General features: G+C 39.7%; 1 protein-coding gene across 3 annotated transcripts in view; it reads left to right on the top strand.

Moving 5' to 3' along the window:
• The window catches only part of Acss3 (acyl-CoA synthetase short chain family member 3), a 353,004-nt gene that overhangs the window by 149,697 nt on the left and 185,916 nt on the right, over positions 1 to 17,391 (top strand). Inside the window, exon 1 of one of the 3 annotated variants that reach the window (XM_031348851.1) lies at positions 6,398 to 6,924. The exons of the other annotated variants lie outside the window; for them this stretch is intronic. Within the exon in view, the coding sequence (XP_031204711.1) occupies positions 6,629 to 6,924 (296 nt within the window). The 5' untranslated portion in view covers positions 6,398 to 6,628. Of the gene's footprint in view, positions 1 to 6,397; positions 6,925 to 17,391 lie in introns of those variants that run through there. 3 annotated transcript variants of the gene reach the window in all.

Below are 17,391 nucleotides of genomic sequence, written 5' to 3'. Positions count from 1 at the left end.
TATATCTATGTATCTATACCTATATCTACCTATATCTAATCTGTATATATCATTATCTCTATCTCTATAGCTATATATCTTAAATAAAAGTATTTTATAGGGTACTTTCTAGAAATCTAAATAAGGATGGTGGGCAAATCTTATGTCTCACATTATTTGACTAAAGGATGAGCTGGGTTTGCAGACTGTCTTCCCATGCCATGGAAGGTCTTTGTTGTGAAACAATCCTTTCATGAGACTTAGCCCATTCTCTTTAAAAATCAATACGTTGTATTTTATTCTTCTTTCTTACCTTATATACCAACCACTGTTTCCACTTCCTCTACTATTCCCAGTCATCCTCCTCATTTTCCCCATCACCTCCTGATCCACTCCTCCTCATTTCCCTTTAAAAAAAAAGAGCTGGAAGAGGGAGGAACCCAGTAAGATGAAAAGAGCCTCTAGAGCAGGCCAATGAATCAGAGACATTGCTCACTCCCACTGCTAGGAATGCCATAAGAGCACCCAGCTGCACAACCATAAAGTGTATGCAGAGGTGCTAGCTCATATCCAACGAGGGTCTATGACTGTCACTTCAATCACTGTGATTCCCTATGTGCTTAGTTGATGCTGTGGGTTCTATATTGTAGTGTCCTCAACCTCTCCTGCAATCCTCCCCTGTCTTCTTTTGCGTGGTTCACCTGGCTCCACCTAGTTTTGGGCTGTAGGGCATCTGCTCCCTTCAGTTGCTGGATGATATCTTTGTGATGTCAGCTGGGTTAGGCTACCGACCTATGAGTGTATCACTAACGATCAGTTTATTGAAGTTTTCCAAGTCATGTTTGGTTCTTTCTTGTGTCTTGGCTGACCAGACTCTGGTTCCTGGCCATTCATGAAGTGTTAGATGTGGGGCTCCCTCTCTTGGTGTGGTCCTAAATTCTGACCAGTCATTGGTTCTGTCCTGTGCCTCTTGGCTAACCAGAGTCCCTGGTCATTCACAAAGTTTTAGATATGAGGCTTCCTCCCAAATCATCCTGACCAGTTATTGGTTGGCCACATCCACAAGGTTTGTACAACCATTTTCCCCAGCACATCGTGGAAGCAGGGTAGATTGTAGGTTGAAGGTTTTGTGGCTGGTTGTGTCTTAGTCATACTGCTAGAACCCTTGCCTGGTTACAGAAGGTGACCCTTTCAGGATCCATATCCCCCACTACTAGGAGTCAGTCTAGAAGATTCCACTGCACTAGGTTTCTGCATCACTCTCAAATCCCTCCAATTCCAGTTATCCATCCCAGTACTCCACCCTTCCCAACTGTCTGATCCTCACCACTTGTCCACTTGCAAAATCTATCCAGGGATCCATACATTCCCTCATTCAACTCTCCATGTTCGTTAGCCTCTCCGAGTCTATAGATCGAAGTATGGTTATCGTTTACTTAGCAGCTAAGCATGTCTGGGAAAGGATTCTACCACTCTGAATGCTTTTTCCTAGTTCCATCCATTTGCCTGCAAGTTTCACTTTTTTTTTTTTTAAATAGCTGAGTATTACTCCATTTTGTAAATATTTGCCACATTTTTTAAATCCATTTCTTGGTTGAGGGATATCTAGGTTATTTCCAGGTGGCTTTTATGAGTAAAGCTGCTGTGAACGTAGTTGCTTTTAATTCTTGTGAATTTTTTCTAAGGCTTAGGTATTTATGTACATGAGTGCTTTATCTGTATGTAAACCTGTGTGCCAGAAGAGGGCATCAGATCCCAGGATAAGTAGTTGTGAGCCACCATGTGGTTTGCTGGGAACTGAACTCAGTGCCTCTAGAAGAGCAGGCAGTGATCTTAACCACTGAGCCACCTCTCCAGCCCAATTCTTTGAGAATTGTAGAGAGATAATTTGACCATACCTTCCCTCCTGTACTCCTTCCTACCTACTAAACTTTATATTTATGTTCTCTCTCTGTCTGTCTCTGTGTCTCTCTCTGTATCCCTCTGTCTCTCTCTGTCTGTCTCTATGTCTCTGTCTGTCTGTATCTCTTTCTTCACCCCATCTCTCCTCTCCCCATTCAATCCAGTTTGTGCTGACAGACTACTCTTGTATATGGAGCCTGCCCTGACATAACAAGGGTCACACCATTAAAGAAAACTGGCTGTCCCTTTCCCAGCAGCTATCAAATGCCAATAGCTGCTCAGTTAGTGACAACAATTCGCACCCATCTCCTCCTTACTGGGTGCATTTGTTTATTTTGTTAGTTTGATATGAACTAGGTGTCATCTGGAAAAATAGAACCACAACTGAGAAAATTCCTCCATACTATTTGCCTGTTGTCAAGTCTGGGGTGGTGGTGGTGATGGTGGTGGTGGATTTTCTTCATTAATGATTGAGGAGAGCCTAGTCTATTGTGGGTGGAGCCACTCCTGCACTGGAGTCCTGGGTTTATAGAATAAGTTGCCTGAGCAAGCCATGGCAAGGGGGCAAGCTAGTAGGAAACAATCTTCAGTAGTTTCTGCCTCTAGGTTCCTCCCCTGTCTGATTTAATGGACCTTTAAATTTGAGTTATCTAGGGAGCTATATACTCTCCTCTATCCAGCCTTCCCATTCCCCACCCCGTTAAATCCATCCACTTCTATTTTCTATATTGTCATTGCTATGAAGGGAGAACAGAAGACATTTTCAAAAATCAAAGCTTACAATGTCATTATATATTTGACTTCCACAAATCTCAGCATATTTCCTAAAGATGTTTTGCTGAATCACAGTAGGTCTTCAGCATGCCTGTGGGCTTTGATTTCAGATAGCCATGTACCTTCTTCACAGATAAGGGCTTTTCACAAACACTTCTGCCCATCAAGTTCTCAGTGTTTTTGGGAAACTAAGCATGTAAGAATCATGGGACACACTGTTAATAGTTCTAATGCCTTCCACTAGTTAGGCATTTTGCTTTTGTCAAAACTAGGCAAAAGGCCTGATTTGCATGGCTAACAGTACATACAGCCAGAGTAATTTATTAATAACTTTAGTCTCTCTCTCTCTCTCTCTCTCTCTCTCTCTCTCCTTTACCTTTATTAGTGAAGTGCATTGCCGAATAAAAATTAGAAAGTGAAAATCACTGACTGGCAAATTGCTGTATCTTTCTCCATCATTCTTCTTGTTCAACCACTTTCTTAGGCATTTTACACTTTGGGTCAATTCTCCTCTATTTTCTGCATGGAGGCTTGAACAAGTTTTCACAGGTTTCATTCTCTCTACTCTCCATTCTCTGTATTTTCCATCCTCTTAATATTTCTACAATGTATCACATATTTCAGAAAATCTTTGAATCAATGTAGCTTTTTTTAAGGCATTCTAAATGCCACCCAGAAAAGTACTTTAATTAGAATGTTATATCAAGAAATACATAGGATACATTAAAAAGCTGCTGTTTCACATGGTTTAAACATTGAGTATCTCACTCTCCAAAGCAATTTTCTTTTGAAATAGTACAAATATTGCATGAATGCTAAAAATTAAATCATGTCTCTTGAAATAGTCTGATTGAAAAGTTTTAGCTATATTAAAAAGATTTTTGGAGGAAGGGGCTGTTCGTATATGACCTTTACTGATATCTGGAATTCACTTGGCTTATCATTGCCCTAATACAATTCCCATATTTATTTATATCTTATATTGATCCTCTGATATGCTATACCCATTCAGATCACAGACACAGAAATTACAGCATGGGAAAGTTAGTGGAACATTCCAAGTTTCAGCATGTCATGTTGTAGTGTTAGCACTATGAACAGACAGACTCAGCAGTCAGTGTCTTTTAAGCATTTCCTGTGCTTAGTGATTAGTACACAGCTACCACCTCTATATCTAAGGGCACTATCTCTTCCATACAATTTATGTCAAAACTCAAGGTGATGTGTTGGTGTCTCCAGAGAAAGGGATTTCATCTGTTAACATGGAGATTTGCCTTCCTGTATTTTTAAGATCACTTGACTTGTTTGCCAGCCATAACCTTCATTCTGAATAGCTAAAGGAATCCAGGGCTCCAAGTCCTGAGATATTCCAGGTATTAGCAAAGAACTCAGCTTTATTCTCTCTTGAAGCTAAATCCAGCTCCTCCTTCCTTGCCTTTTAAGACACATGCTAGGAGACCTAGTTTCTTTCCAGTCTTTCATTTGGTTTCTTCCTCTTCCTCCTTCTCCTTTCACTTCTTCCTCCCTACTCTTTCCTTCTCCTTCCTTTCCCTTCCTCCTCCTCCTCCTCTATCCTCCTTCTCTTCTTCCTTCTCTTCCTCCTTCTTCTTCTCCAGTTCTCTTTGTCCTTGCTGAGTCCACAACACTACCATTACCCAGTTTGGTTCTTATTTCAAGTGGTTTTGCAAATGAGAATATATATGAATATTTAACTGATTATCTTTAGTGGAAATTATAAAACAATCTCTTTTTAATATGAGAACATAATTAACTGGCATGAAAATTGTGGCCTCTGGAATCAGAGTCCCAAGCACATGTATATGAGATACAGAGATGTGTGTGTGTGTGTGTGTGTGTGTGTGTGTGTGACATGTGTGCGATATGGAGCAATAAAACTGCAATGTGGATTTCCCTTCCACTTCCCATGGGGTTGCAGGTGATTTTGCTGACTTTTTTTTCTCTTAAACTTTGGAGCTTTTGAATCTATCTATCTATCTATCTATCTATCTATCTATCTATCTATCTATCTATCTATCTATCATTGTATGCATATGAGTGTTTGGCTTGCATGGACATCTTTGTACCACTCACATGCATGCTGGGTCCCTGAGAAAGTAATGAGCCTCCATGTAGTTTCTGGGAATTGAGCCAGAGTCTTTTGCTACTAGAGCCCTTAACCACAGAGCCCACTCTCCAGCCCAGTGCCCTGGCTCTGAGTCTCATCAGTGTTTGAGTCCTTATTGCTCTTCTTGGTTGCCCTGAGCCCTGCAAGGAATTCATCTCTCTCTAAGCTTCCCTGGGAAACATGGGGATGATGTTACCACTTCTTCCATAGTCCTGAAAAACCCAAGACCTTATAGTTGTTAAAATGCTAAGGACAAGATATATACAGGAGATTTACCAACAACTCTCTAGTTCCTCTCTTCTTATCATTCCCACTAAAGGAGCTATGCATGAAGTAGGCATTCACGCATCGCTTAAGTGATTGGAACATGGTAATAATTTGGAGTCCACTCAATTTGTATGTCAGAGGGCAGCATTGAATAGAAGGAAGGAGGGGTAGAGATGAAAGGATTTTGATTTAAGGGAAGTGAGTCTTCTTCTAAGGATGTTGGGAGGAATAAAACATGCTGAGGGTGTGTAGGAAAGGTGTGGTGTCCTGCTTCTCGGTTAAGGAAAATAGCTGAGATGGTTACTTAAAGCAATTTTTTTCCTGTCTTGCATTAGATTTATGCCTGTACCGTTTAGCCTTTATCTCCACATCATTTTTTCCCTGCAGGATCATTTGTTTACTGCTTTCTAATTTATGGTCCTTTACAGGGTCAAGGGCATCCCACTATTTCTCACCTAAGACTTGGGAGTACATAATCTTTACCTGTAAAACTTCAAATATTGTGATACTACGACAGAGTGCATTTGGCATGATATTAAAGCAAAAGATTGTGACTTTCACTGAAGTCTGAGAGAAGACAGGCCATGAAGAAAAGTGAAGCCAGGCAGGGAATCATTTCACCTGTGTGTTTTAAATTTTCTCAGCTTCGCCTTTCTTAGGAGTAAGTTTATCTTTTGATTTGTTTGAGAATAGCCTTCTGAGACTTAACCCACACATTATACATTTCACCCTCTGGAAGGGTATGTACACTACAGTTAATTCTAGTTTCTTCAGAGTTCTTCATAGTTACCATTTTCGATTTAAGATTTTTATTACCCCAAAGAAATCTCACAACCGTGTGTTCTCTCAAAGAGAGTCGGAATAACTCCAAAGGGGTCATTAGAAGGAACGAAATGTTCCAAGTATTCCTGCCTCTAAATCCAGTGGAGTGGACAGGCAGGTGTCTCTTAGGTGGCCAGGCCTGTCAATCACTCCCGGAAACACGCCCCCAACCCTGCTGAGTAACCCTTCTCCCACGCCTCCTCTAGGCTGCCAGGAAATCCTGGAACAGACAATGCCCTGGAGCTGCTTGTGGCTTTAGTAAGTAGGGTTTGAGTTGAATTTTAAACAAAGAAATAAATGAGTAAAGGAAAATGATATCCCAGAGCCTCACTGTAATGTCCAAAGTTATGTGCTTTTGCTTTAGGAAAGAGATACACACTTTATTTTAAGTGAGTCATTAGGCCCTTTGGTCTTGTTCTAGGCCTCCTTATGTGTATCCAAGTCCGCTGAACACTCGGTCAAATGATAAGTGACTGTTATGACTGGAAATGCGTGTAAGAGTTGAATTTAGAGGTGACGCAACTCAACCACTGTAGACTCCTGTCTGCTTTCTCCAGGCCTCCACTCCAGCCTGTTGCATTCTTGCTGGCTCCAGGTCGCTTTTTATCGTGGATTTCAGTTTGATTTCCAAACTTCGGGGCTAGGGGCTCGCCTCCTGATTAGCCCCGCCTCCTGCAGGCTCCCCCTCGGGGGCAGTGCCACTGTTGTGTTGTTGGGACAGCAAACTGCTCGGCCTACAGCTAGGGACAGAGAGAAAGTATGAAGCCATCCTGGTTACAATGTCGCAAAGTAACAGGCGCCGGGACGCTTGGGGCACCTCTGCCAGGATCTCCTTCAGTAAGAGGAGCCAGTGTGGCCCGAAGGGCTTTGGTGGCCGGATTCGGGGGCAGGAGCTGCAGGGCTCTGTCCACAGGCAGTGGTGGCGAGTACAAGACCCACTTTGCAGCCTCTGTGGCTGACCCCGAGAGATTCTGGGGTAAAGCCGCTGAGCAGATCAGTTGGTACAAGCCCTGGACCAAAACGCTAGAGAGCAGATACCCGCCTTGCACAAGTTGGTGAGTGATGTCTTAGTCATTTCCATTATCTCCTAACTTCTTAGAAGCCAAGGCTGGAAGGTCTGGGACCAGGAATCTAAAGTTCTAAGAAGAAAAGAAAACCAAAATGTACGATGCCTTCAGCTATTTCTATTGTTTGTTGGTTTCATTCTCGTCACTGTCCTACATTCTCCTTTTGAAGTTCTTGGTTATCTAGGGTGATCCCAGTTTCACACAGAGATTTACTTGCAGAGGCCCCCCGCTTGGCAGTGGGGATGTTGAGTGACCAAAACAAAGGCTTAGGAAAACAAAGGTTCGCCTTGCTTGGGCTCTGCTGACTGGAAGAGGAGATACTGTGTAAACAAATACAGAGTATGTAATAGACTAGGGAATTATGGCCCTGCCTATTGTGGGGAGGGAGGGGAGGGTGGCTGAAGTAAATGGTAACTGAGCAAGCTCTGGGAGGATTAGACCTCCTCATTTCAAAGCTGAAGTGATCTTATTATCAAAGTTCAAGGGGGTAGAGGATAGCTAGAAGTAGCTGACACTGTAATTGTGTTAGCTGGAGAAGTGGGAGAAAGGGGTTGGGATAAAAAGAGGATGAAATAGTGTGCCAGATAGCCTGGAGTACCATAGGTCTGTGCATATGAAACCCAAGTATTGCACAGGGGCTGATAGAGGACAGGTGACCCATGGACTCATGGTAGGAAGAACGATTTCATCTTGACGCTTCAATTACATGTTTCAATTATAAATACTTTCCAACACTGTTTTTATATTGTAAGGAGAAGACACTGTAGAAAAGAATTTTAGGCTATGGAGAGTGAGGCCCACAGGTTTTTTTGGAAAAGTCAGTGGAGAATCTAGGTGCTTAGTTAGCTCTTTAAGGATATGGTGGCTCCATCTGCTAGGTATTAGGAAATGATATTATCTGTAAACTTTGAAAAAGACCTTCTTAGGAGATGAGGGCCATGCATTGGTCAAGATGCCCTTTAGCCATTCGGTGGATGACTTTCTTCTCTGAGCAGAGAATGGGTAATGAGACCAAGAGGAGTCTGTTCTGTGTCTCCATCCAGCCTTGTTCTCTAATGATTTTGTTTGTGGAAATATTTCCGTGATGACCCTTTCAAATGTGAATACATCCCCCCACGCAATTTAACTTCTTATTCTAATAGTATATGATCCATTCACTTTTGTGTGGTGACAGCGAACTAGGCAGTTAGTATATAGAAATGGGTAAATAAGAGCATTTGCTCTCTGGAACACATTGCCTGATTTGTGTTCTCTCTCTCTCTATTAGTTACTGGGCTCACAGTCAAGTGACTTAATCTCCATGTTTTGTTTTTCCTTAAAATCAAGTCATTAGTTTGAGGATTAGCTGATTAAAGAAATAAGGCTGAGTGACCCCGTGGATTAAATTGTAATTGCTATTAGAGGAAAAGCTAACTTTTAATTTTCATATTACAATCGTGGTAGGAACAGGAAGCTTTTTTAGTGTCCTTTATATTGTAAGAGATTATCACCAGAGGTTGTTCTCAAAGCTCAGTGTTTTGAATATATCTGTCATAAATTATTGTTCTCTAATAGTCTTATGTGGCCACCTTTACCACAAAACCAATATTCAAAGATTTCAGGTAAGAGGTCACTGGGGGCTGGTGTGATGGCTCAGTTGGTAATGGCTCTTGATGCCAATATTGATGGCTTAAGTCCTGGGGACTCTCATGGCAGAAGGGGAGAACAGAATTCCAAAAGGATTTCTTTTGGAGAGAAGGGAATATCTGAATCCATGCCATAGTACACACACACACACACACACACACACACACACACACACACACACATGCACGCACGTACACACAAATAAATAAATGCAGATAACACAATTTTACAAAAAAGGTCACTGGGATACTGTAACTGAAAACTGAAGATAGCCAATAAGTTTTGGGCAATGGCAGTGACAGAAGAGAGATTAAAGTGAGTCCAGAGATCCTGTGTGAGTCAGTGAAGGCCCAAGAAACAGCAAAGAAAGAAAAAAGTGAATGTGTGTGACAGAAGGTGACTTAAGATATAGGAATTCCTTCCAAAGAACTATTTTTCTTCTTTGAACTCTAACTTTTAGTCAAATTTTTCTAAAAGTTGTGCAAGAAATATAATGCTTGTAACAAGAACTTTTGAAAAAGGTCCTTGTATGTAAAGCATTTCAATCCATGGTAGATCACTAGCATTTGCTAATGTTGCACCTGAATTATTCATCTTTGTACTCTTAGGGTCACACTCTCTTACCTCTTCCATGGTATCCTAGAAGATCAAAATGATTAATAAAATTTTTTAGTCTCATTAAGTTTAGAGGTTTCATTCAGTGTTACTGAAGTCATTTGGTTGACATAGCTGAATTGAGGAAGTGGGCAGAGATGGGACAGCAAATTTCCATTTAACTCAGTAGATAACTTCCTTTTGGGTTACTGCTATTATACCATATTGTTATATAATTTGCAGATGTATTCTTATTTGGTTAGTGATTACCAATAAGGTCAAACACTAAGAAAGGCAAATGTTCTTTACCCTCCTACATATCTCTGTGTCTAGGGTAGAGCTTGCACATATTTTTAAAGATAATAGTCAAATAGCAGTATTCTTAGACAAGAGGAGTTTGGTTGCTGTATGAGTAGTAAATGAGGATTTGATGTGTGGTAACTGGCTACTTTCTCAAGCAGAACAGAAGGATTGCTTTTAGGGAACTTCAGGTTTCCAGTTGTGGTGGACATACTTTGGCTCAGTGTCTGATTCCTGTGGACTCCCCTCAAGCCAGGGGTATTCTCTTTCAGTAAAAGCCCATCTCATCATTTTACTAATCATGAAACTTTTCTCACAATGTGCAGGGCTATCAAAGCACTTAATACACATGGCACAAAGTCTCCCCATATCTTACACGCACAGGCGTACAAACATGAGATATAACTTCTGAGGATGTCATTACATTTTGCAACATAAGAGACTCACTGAAACTCATCTCCAGGTCTGTACTCTGAGATCTCTGAACAGTGAAGGCCAAAGTTAAACTGGTAGTTTAAACTTGCAAAAACAAACAAACAAACCAAAACCAACCAACCAACCAACCAAACAAACAAACAAAAAAAAAGCCTTCCCCATTGCCATGGCCATGTCTTCTTCTTGATACTCTGCTTTCAGGGTAGTAATGAGTAATGGTAGAAGTTTGAGAGACTCCCTTTGGAACATGTTAATCACAAGGGGAACACCTGAAAATTCTAGTAATTTCTTTAATCTTGGAACACAAGAGTTGGCATTCTACATCCTTTTTCTCTGAGGAATAGACATTATTTTGCCTGTCCTGAAATTGAAATGCCACTGTCCCTTTCTCCAGTATTTGGCAATTTAGTTCTTTATTTTAGATTGTAGTTTAGGTTCTGAGCTATCAATTGATTCTTTTCTATAAAAGCATCAGGATTCAATTCTACCTCGGCCTTATTTAAATGATGCCCAGTGTTAAGATTCTCAGTATCTGGGGGTCAGATGCAATGCGTTAGTGGGTATAGGTACCTGTCACCAAATATGGGAAACAGAGTTCAATTCCTGGAATCCATCTATTGGGAGGACAGAATCAACTCTGCAAGGTTGTCCTCTGCTCTCTACAGGTACACCTTGGCGTGTTCCAAACTCAATAAATAAATAAGTAAATAAATAAATAAGATTCTTAGATATTGAATCAGAATCAAGTGTGTATTGTTATAAACTGGAAAGTATTATAAACCAAAAAGAGTATATAAACTAAATATGTATTATAAACTGAAAGAGACTAAATTTAGATTACTAGAAAATTATTTAATTTAGACTGACGTTCCCCTAGTGGAAATAGTGTGGTTTGAAGCAGTGCAAGGTGTTCATTTCCCGCTTGGTTTTAATGTACAGTACTTTAACCCTGCTAAGTCTTAAATTGACTCAGAAGACTTTAAGGATTCCAATCTCTTATTCACCGTGTCGTCACTATAGAGAAAATGGCTGGAGAGGTAATCAAAGGATTCAAGATGATACATCAAGGACATCATTACAGAACTATAATGGGGAGGACTGGGTGTGACTGTCATGCAGACAGCAGGACGGATATTTTTATTTGCTAGTGTGTACCAAGAAGGATTTAAAGGAAAAAACTGCTAGCCTTGGAATTCTAGATCTTTAAGTAGAACTCTGAAAGTTAGTAGGACATTTTGGTGTGGCAAACAGCACAGCACGGTAAATCCCTGGAGATAAGGTCTTAAAGCCCTTGGAAGATACTTAAAAGTGCACCATGGCTTTTAGAGTTTTTTTTTTTCCTGAGTCAGTGGTGCCTGTTCAATGATGGCAGTTGCATGAGGGCTTCAGAAAGTGTGGAGTAGCAGCGAGCAAAGACATTTACAGCTTCCTTAGTTCTAAGCCATAATTATGGGGAAGTCTGCATATTACTGTGACTGGATGAGGTGATATTTTATTTATTTATTTTTGTGTGTTTATTAATGTATCCTTTTGCAATATTGTACAAGCACATTATGCCCTCTGATTATAATCCTCCCTCTACTGTCTCTTATTCTTACCCTACTCCATCAGTTACTGTTTTCCCCACCATGCCACTATCCACTTTCATAGTTTCAACTCTATTTTACAAATTTTGCTTCAAGAACCTACTGCATTTAACCAAGGCACACATATGAAGCTATCTACTGGAGCATAAGTAACTCCAGAGGCTACATCTGAGGAGATGATTTCTTCTCTGCCCTCCTACAACCTTCATGCCATGACTTCCTGAGTGCGGTGGCCCATGCTCCACCCATAAGACAGCATTCTGTTACACTCTTCCCTATCCTCCCGGCTCTGACTATTCTTCCATTGAGGTCCTGGAACCTTGAAAGTGCTGCTGCTGCTGCTGCTGCTGCTGCTGCTGCTGCTGCTGCTGCTGCTGCTGCTGCTGCTGCTGCTGGTGGTGGTGGTGGTGGTGGTGGTGGTGGCGGCGGTGGCGCTGCGTGTATACTTCTAATTGTGATTATCACTTAAATATTTGACTATTTTATCTGAAATTAAACATTTTGCAAGGAGCTAGTGTCTGGGTTTCTCTTATTAACATCCCTAAACCCTACCCCCAAGAAACAAAGAGAGGGAGAGGGGGTGGGGCGGGGGCGGGGGAGGAGGATGGGCAGGGCAGAGGAAGAGAGAAAGGTGAGAGGGAGAAAGAGTCCTGCAGGGTAACATTTGTCTAACCCCCTTGACTACCATTCCCACCTCTCTTGCCTCCTTGTTTTGCTCATTAGCTTTGACAATGGTAAGCACATTTATTTGCACTGTCTTCTAGAGAAGATCTAGGGCAGTGTTATGCTTAAGGCTAAAGAGATAAAAATCATTCTAGGTCACATTTGACCTTATATTTCGGTCGTTCTTGTGTAGGTGTAGAGTACAGAGCTTAGAGCTATCAGAGGAGCCTTAACCTGAAGTGGTGGACCCAGGGAAGCCAGGCATAAGCAGGAGGAATAAAAACAGGAGCTTTGAGGAACATTAAAATGAGAGAAAGGTCGGGCGGCTTGGAAGGGAACTTCGCGGAAGGGAACGAGCTACCATCACAAGGGAAACCGAGTCAAGCATCGAAGTTTAGGAATTGATTGGGGAATGAAAAGTATGAAATAACTTAATCTGAAATTTTAGATTTGAGTAAAAGTTGAAAAGAGGTGATATTTTAACTATTGAAGTTACTGGATGGAAAGGGATCAAGGGGCAGGGAGGGAGGGACTGAGTGATTGACAGGGAGGAGGAGACTAGGATGGGAGGGGGGAGGGAAGGGCAATATGTAAGGATTAAACTTTGTGAAGAAGTGCAAGAAATAAAAATGGCTGTCATGGGAACGGATGAATCTTGCTCAAGCAAGTGTTAGAAAAGAGAGAAGTGACCTCTAAATTGTATGATGAATAAGAAAGGATGAATTTGTTTGCTTGTTTGTTTGTTTTTAATGCAGAAGTCCATAGTGATCAAGTGCTCTAGACCTGTTTTAAGAATATCAGATTGGAAGATATTTATTTCTTACTCAGAAACACTTGGTGATGTTTAATCAGGTGATGCCCATGGAGAGAGCCATGCCAAGGGTAAAGCGGTGTATTGCAGGGTGACCAGGCAGAAAAATTCTGTGGACTTACTTGTCAGTGACAGGAAAACAGCTCATTGACGTTCCTGTGTCAAACCAAAGTTAGTTTCTTCACTAGCTATCTTTTTCTTCTCCCCTCCTTTGGAGGAATGTGTGTTTCAAGGTTGAAGTGAAGAAATCAGGAAGGAAAGGAATTTTGTTTATTTGGAAACCCATTGCTTTAGAACTCACTCACTGATTTTTCAAGCTGGACATTGTGTGCTTTATTTTTTATTTTTTATTGGTGCTGGAAGTTCTTGGGAGAAATAGGATAGCAAAATCTAGCAGATGAGATTCAGAGCTACTTAGCTGATCTTTAGGCTTGTTTGTTTGTTTGTTTTATTATACCCTGTAATGATTCTAATGAGTTAATAGCTAAACATTCCATTATGATCCTGGCAGAGAAGATAAGGAAATAGGTTTTTGTTTTTTGTTTTTATTAAAGGAAATTATTTTTTAATGCATGCTCTCTAAGACATGAGCTATATAAGATGGGTTTGCATGTCTTTCCATTATTGCTTTACTGGGTGCTACTAGGTTAGTAATGCTCATGTGCTTTGCACACAGGGGTGGAAGCCAATCTTCCCAAGAGAAGATGTAGCCAGTTAGAGGAGGGCAGAGCTGGTTAGTAATACTCACTTCAGTGGTCCTGGATCAGAGCCCAGACTCTTCATCCATAAATACCTAGGCAACTGTTTCAGAAGCCGGGGGGGGGGGGGGATGCCAAATCCTGAATCATTTCAAGGAGGATTTGGACAGAGAAATTGTTCTAAATTCAAAGAGAATAAAGAGACCTGAAGTACTTGCAATAGGTAATTCAGAATTGGATATAGTTTGTTTTAATTGACTTTTTTTTTTGGACAGTTAAAGAACCTGAACGAGATTTGAGGATTAGACAGTTGTCATATGTCAGTGTGAGTTTCCTCCATTTGATGGTTATATTGTGACTCTCTAGGGGAATGTCCTTGTTTGTACTGATTAGGAGATAATTTATTCTGGAGTCATTTGGCATTGTGTCAGGAAGTTGTTGGGAAACAAGCTTTTTTTGTGCTTGCAACTTTTCTGTGGATTTGAGTTTATTGCAAAGCAAAGAGAAAATATGATGCTAGGCTGTGACTTGTTCTCTATAATGAACTCTGGCTGTTTCTCAAAACAAATCGGATTACCATTAAAGCATTTGGAACAGTCAGTCATTTATTTTATGATTTAAATGTAGGATTATATCAAATGCTGCTCCTATTTACCAATTAGTATTTCCCTTTCACGTTATATATCTTTATCGTGTGCACAATTTTCTGAATTATATACAGATTGTAGAATGACTAAACTTAATATAAACACTATTTCACATTGGTCTTGTGTGTGTGTGTGTGTGTGTGTGTGTGTGTGTGCGAGTTTTGGGACTACTTGACATCTATTTTCAGCATTACTCAAGAAAATAATATATTCAGATGTTGTCAAAATCATCTTCAATTCTAATTTGAAATGAGAGTTTTGTCTGAGGGTGAGACATGTGTACCCCTCCTGACAAGCTTGAAATTAAGCAGATTTATTCATAACATTGTGCCCTGTACAGGTGTACTTAAATTTTCAAATGAACCATCTCCAGAGATATATATTTTAAGAAGGCACATGGTCAGCATGAAAAATCACCTGTTAAAAATAATGTCCCTCAAAATAACCTCATCAGGAAAGACCAATTTTAAAAGATGGTCCTTATTTTGTATTCTGAAGGTCAGGAGCTTGGCGCTGTGCAGTATCTAATTTTCTCAGCCTGTCACACTCCTGAACCTCCAGGACAGAACAGGGTGAACTACAGGAATGCTGCAATTACATAAGCAAGGATGGATTGCCTGGCAAATGGCACAATCAATGAACAATGGAAATTCAATCAGCTGTGACCGATCAACTCCCAGGTGTTGAGAGAAAATCTGAACTCTTAGTGCCTCCTGCAAGAGATCTTTCCTTTGTTCCAGCACCATGTTCTTAGGAGAGAGGGGGAAGAAGAGGAGGAGGAGAAGGAGGAGGAGAGGGAGAAAGGGAAAGAGGAGAGAGAAGAGAGAGAGTAGAGAGGAGAGACAGTGGAAGAAGGAGAGAGAGACAGAGAGAGAAGAGAGATAAAGAGGGAGAAAGGGAAAGAGAGATGCAGTGGTTAGAGTTACTTGCTTCAATTTTCAAAAATTCATTTTCATAAACAATTAGGAGAAATTAATAGAAGAGATCATTGCTTACCCCTGTCATGAGTCAATGCAGGAGAATGTGTGGGAGGCCAACGGATCTTTAGAATAAATATATATGAGCACACTAAACTCTGTAAATTACAGTGGGAAGAACATACAAATGTAGAACTCAAATCCTTTATCTAAACCACAGAGAAAGAGATTGTTATTCCAAAGGTACTAATTATATTTGCCTTTTCTGGTATTATTGCTGAATGAGGTAAGTTGTGAATAAAAAGAAGTTACTATTTTAATAATAATTTAAAAAACAACTAAAGTACAAGAACTCTGGGTGTGAAAGAATCCAGTTGAAGGGAAAGAAAAACAAATATAAACAAACAAACAAACAAACAAACAAAACAGCCCAAAACATAAGGACTATCAAACACTAAGCTAGAGAGGGGTAGAGGGTAATTGTAGATTTTTTCGGTAAGTAATCAAGCTTTGCTGACTTAAAACAGCAAATGAATAAACTGGGTACAAAACCAGCTAAAACTGTAAGTTTTGGATAATAGAAATACTTTCTGTTGACGTTTGGTTATTAGGATAATAACACTTCCCAAATAAAAAATTTTAAAATGTATCTTATAAGTATATGTTTCAGTGAGGTAAAAAAAATATATTATATATAAATTTTAATATATACATATTAGCAAATATATACATATAAATATATATATATTTATAAATATAAAAATAGAAATATATTTGCTAATATTTAAAAAGAATATTGAGAAGTGAAAAATAAAGAATGCTCAATCTCTTTTTGATCTATACTGACACTTGTAAATGTTAACTAATATGGAATGATAACACTCTTCATTGTTGAGGAGACATAAAATCTTTATTATTGATCATTTGCTAAATAACATTGTGCTAATAAATGCATAGACACTGAGGACTAAGTCAACATTTTATCTAATGCCACTTTGTGTTTTCTCTGTCTTCTCTTTTTTGACTCTCAATTGAGAGCTAAACTAAATTTTCTGACTCTCTATATTTAATCAAAATGAGATGAAGGCAGATAAAACATCAATGGGGAATTCTCAGATATCCTAATTTTGGTGGCCAGCACAAAATAAAAGTAAAGGTTGTTGAGTGGTTTAAAATTTGTGGTCTAGAATCCTGGATCTATTTCCTCAACATTGCCTTGTCCCAAATAATTATGAAATTGGAAAGTTATAAATCACATATGTGATACACCTCAATGTTTGGTGTCTTCCTCCTAGTGTATTCTCTACCTTAGACTCCACAGAGTAGAAGGGAAAAGTTGGGCATCTCTGGCTTTTTTTTTTTTCAAGACAGGGTTTCTCTGTATAGTCTTGGTTTTCCTGGAAGTCTGTAGACTAGGCTGGCTTGGAACTCAGAAATCATCTGCCTGCTTCTGCCTTCCAAGTGCTGGCACTAAAGGTGTGCGCCACCACTCTGGACAAGTGTGATTGTGTGATACGCTTTGGATAATGTAGTAAATGGGGAAAGGCTTGTCCCTTGAGTGTGAAGCATGTCATTGCTACAACTTTAAGGCTTGTGGCCAGCCATGCAGGCAGGACTGAATAAATGTAGCAACATTACTAGAATGCAGTGTAATGGGGAAGCTGCTCAGAACCACAATGTGGTAGCATGAATGGCAGACAAATATTTTTGAAAGCTACTGTGATTCTGAAAATGTGATTATGATACAAATTATAGTTGGTTAAGAGGAAATAATTTATAGGATTGCTGCCATTATTAAGTGTTTTACTGAGTATAGACAGTGTTATTACATTAAAACAGCCAACATTTGTTGTAGCCACAGAGGTGAAAGGCACAATGCTGAGTGCTTTAATCTGTTTAATTTTATTACAACCATATGATGTAAAAACATCTTTTTGCCTTTTATATAGGTGTAGAAATTGAGGTACAGACATTGTGAGGGGTCTCTAACAATGTCCAAAATTCCTAAGTAGATGACAAATCTAGATTTGAATCTAGTCTATTTTTGTTCTAAATATACTATATTGCTTCTATAACAATTTCTATTAATTTTAGTATTTCTTCTTGTATTTGTTCTCCCCTGAAACATATATTAATTTATTTATGTATATAAAGACAAGTAGGATAGAAAAAATTAAA

Source organism: Mastomys coucha, unplaced genomic scaffold (assembly GCF_008632895.1).
Source record: "Mastomys coucha isolate ucsf_1 unplaced genomic scaffold, UCSF_Mcou_1 pScaffold4, whole genome shotgun sequence".
NCBI lineage: Eukaryota > Metazoa > Chordata > Mammalia > Rodentia > Muridae > Mastomys > Mastomys coucha.
The sequence above is the reverse complement of the archived record's forward strand: the minus strand, read 5'-3'. Positions and strand labels throughout refer to the sequence as shown.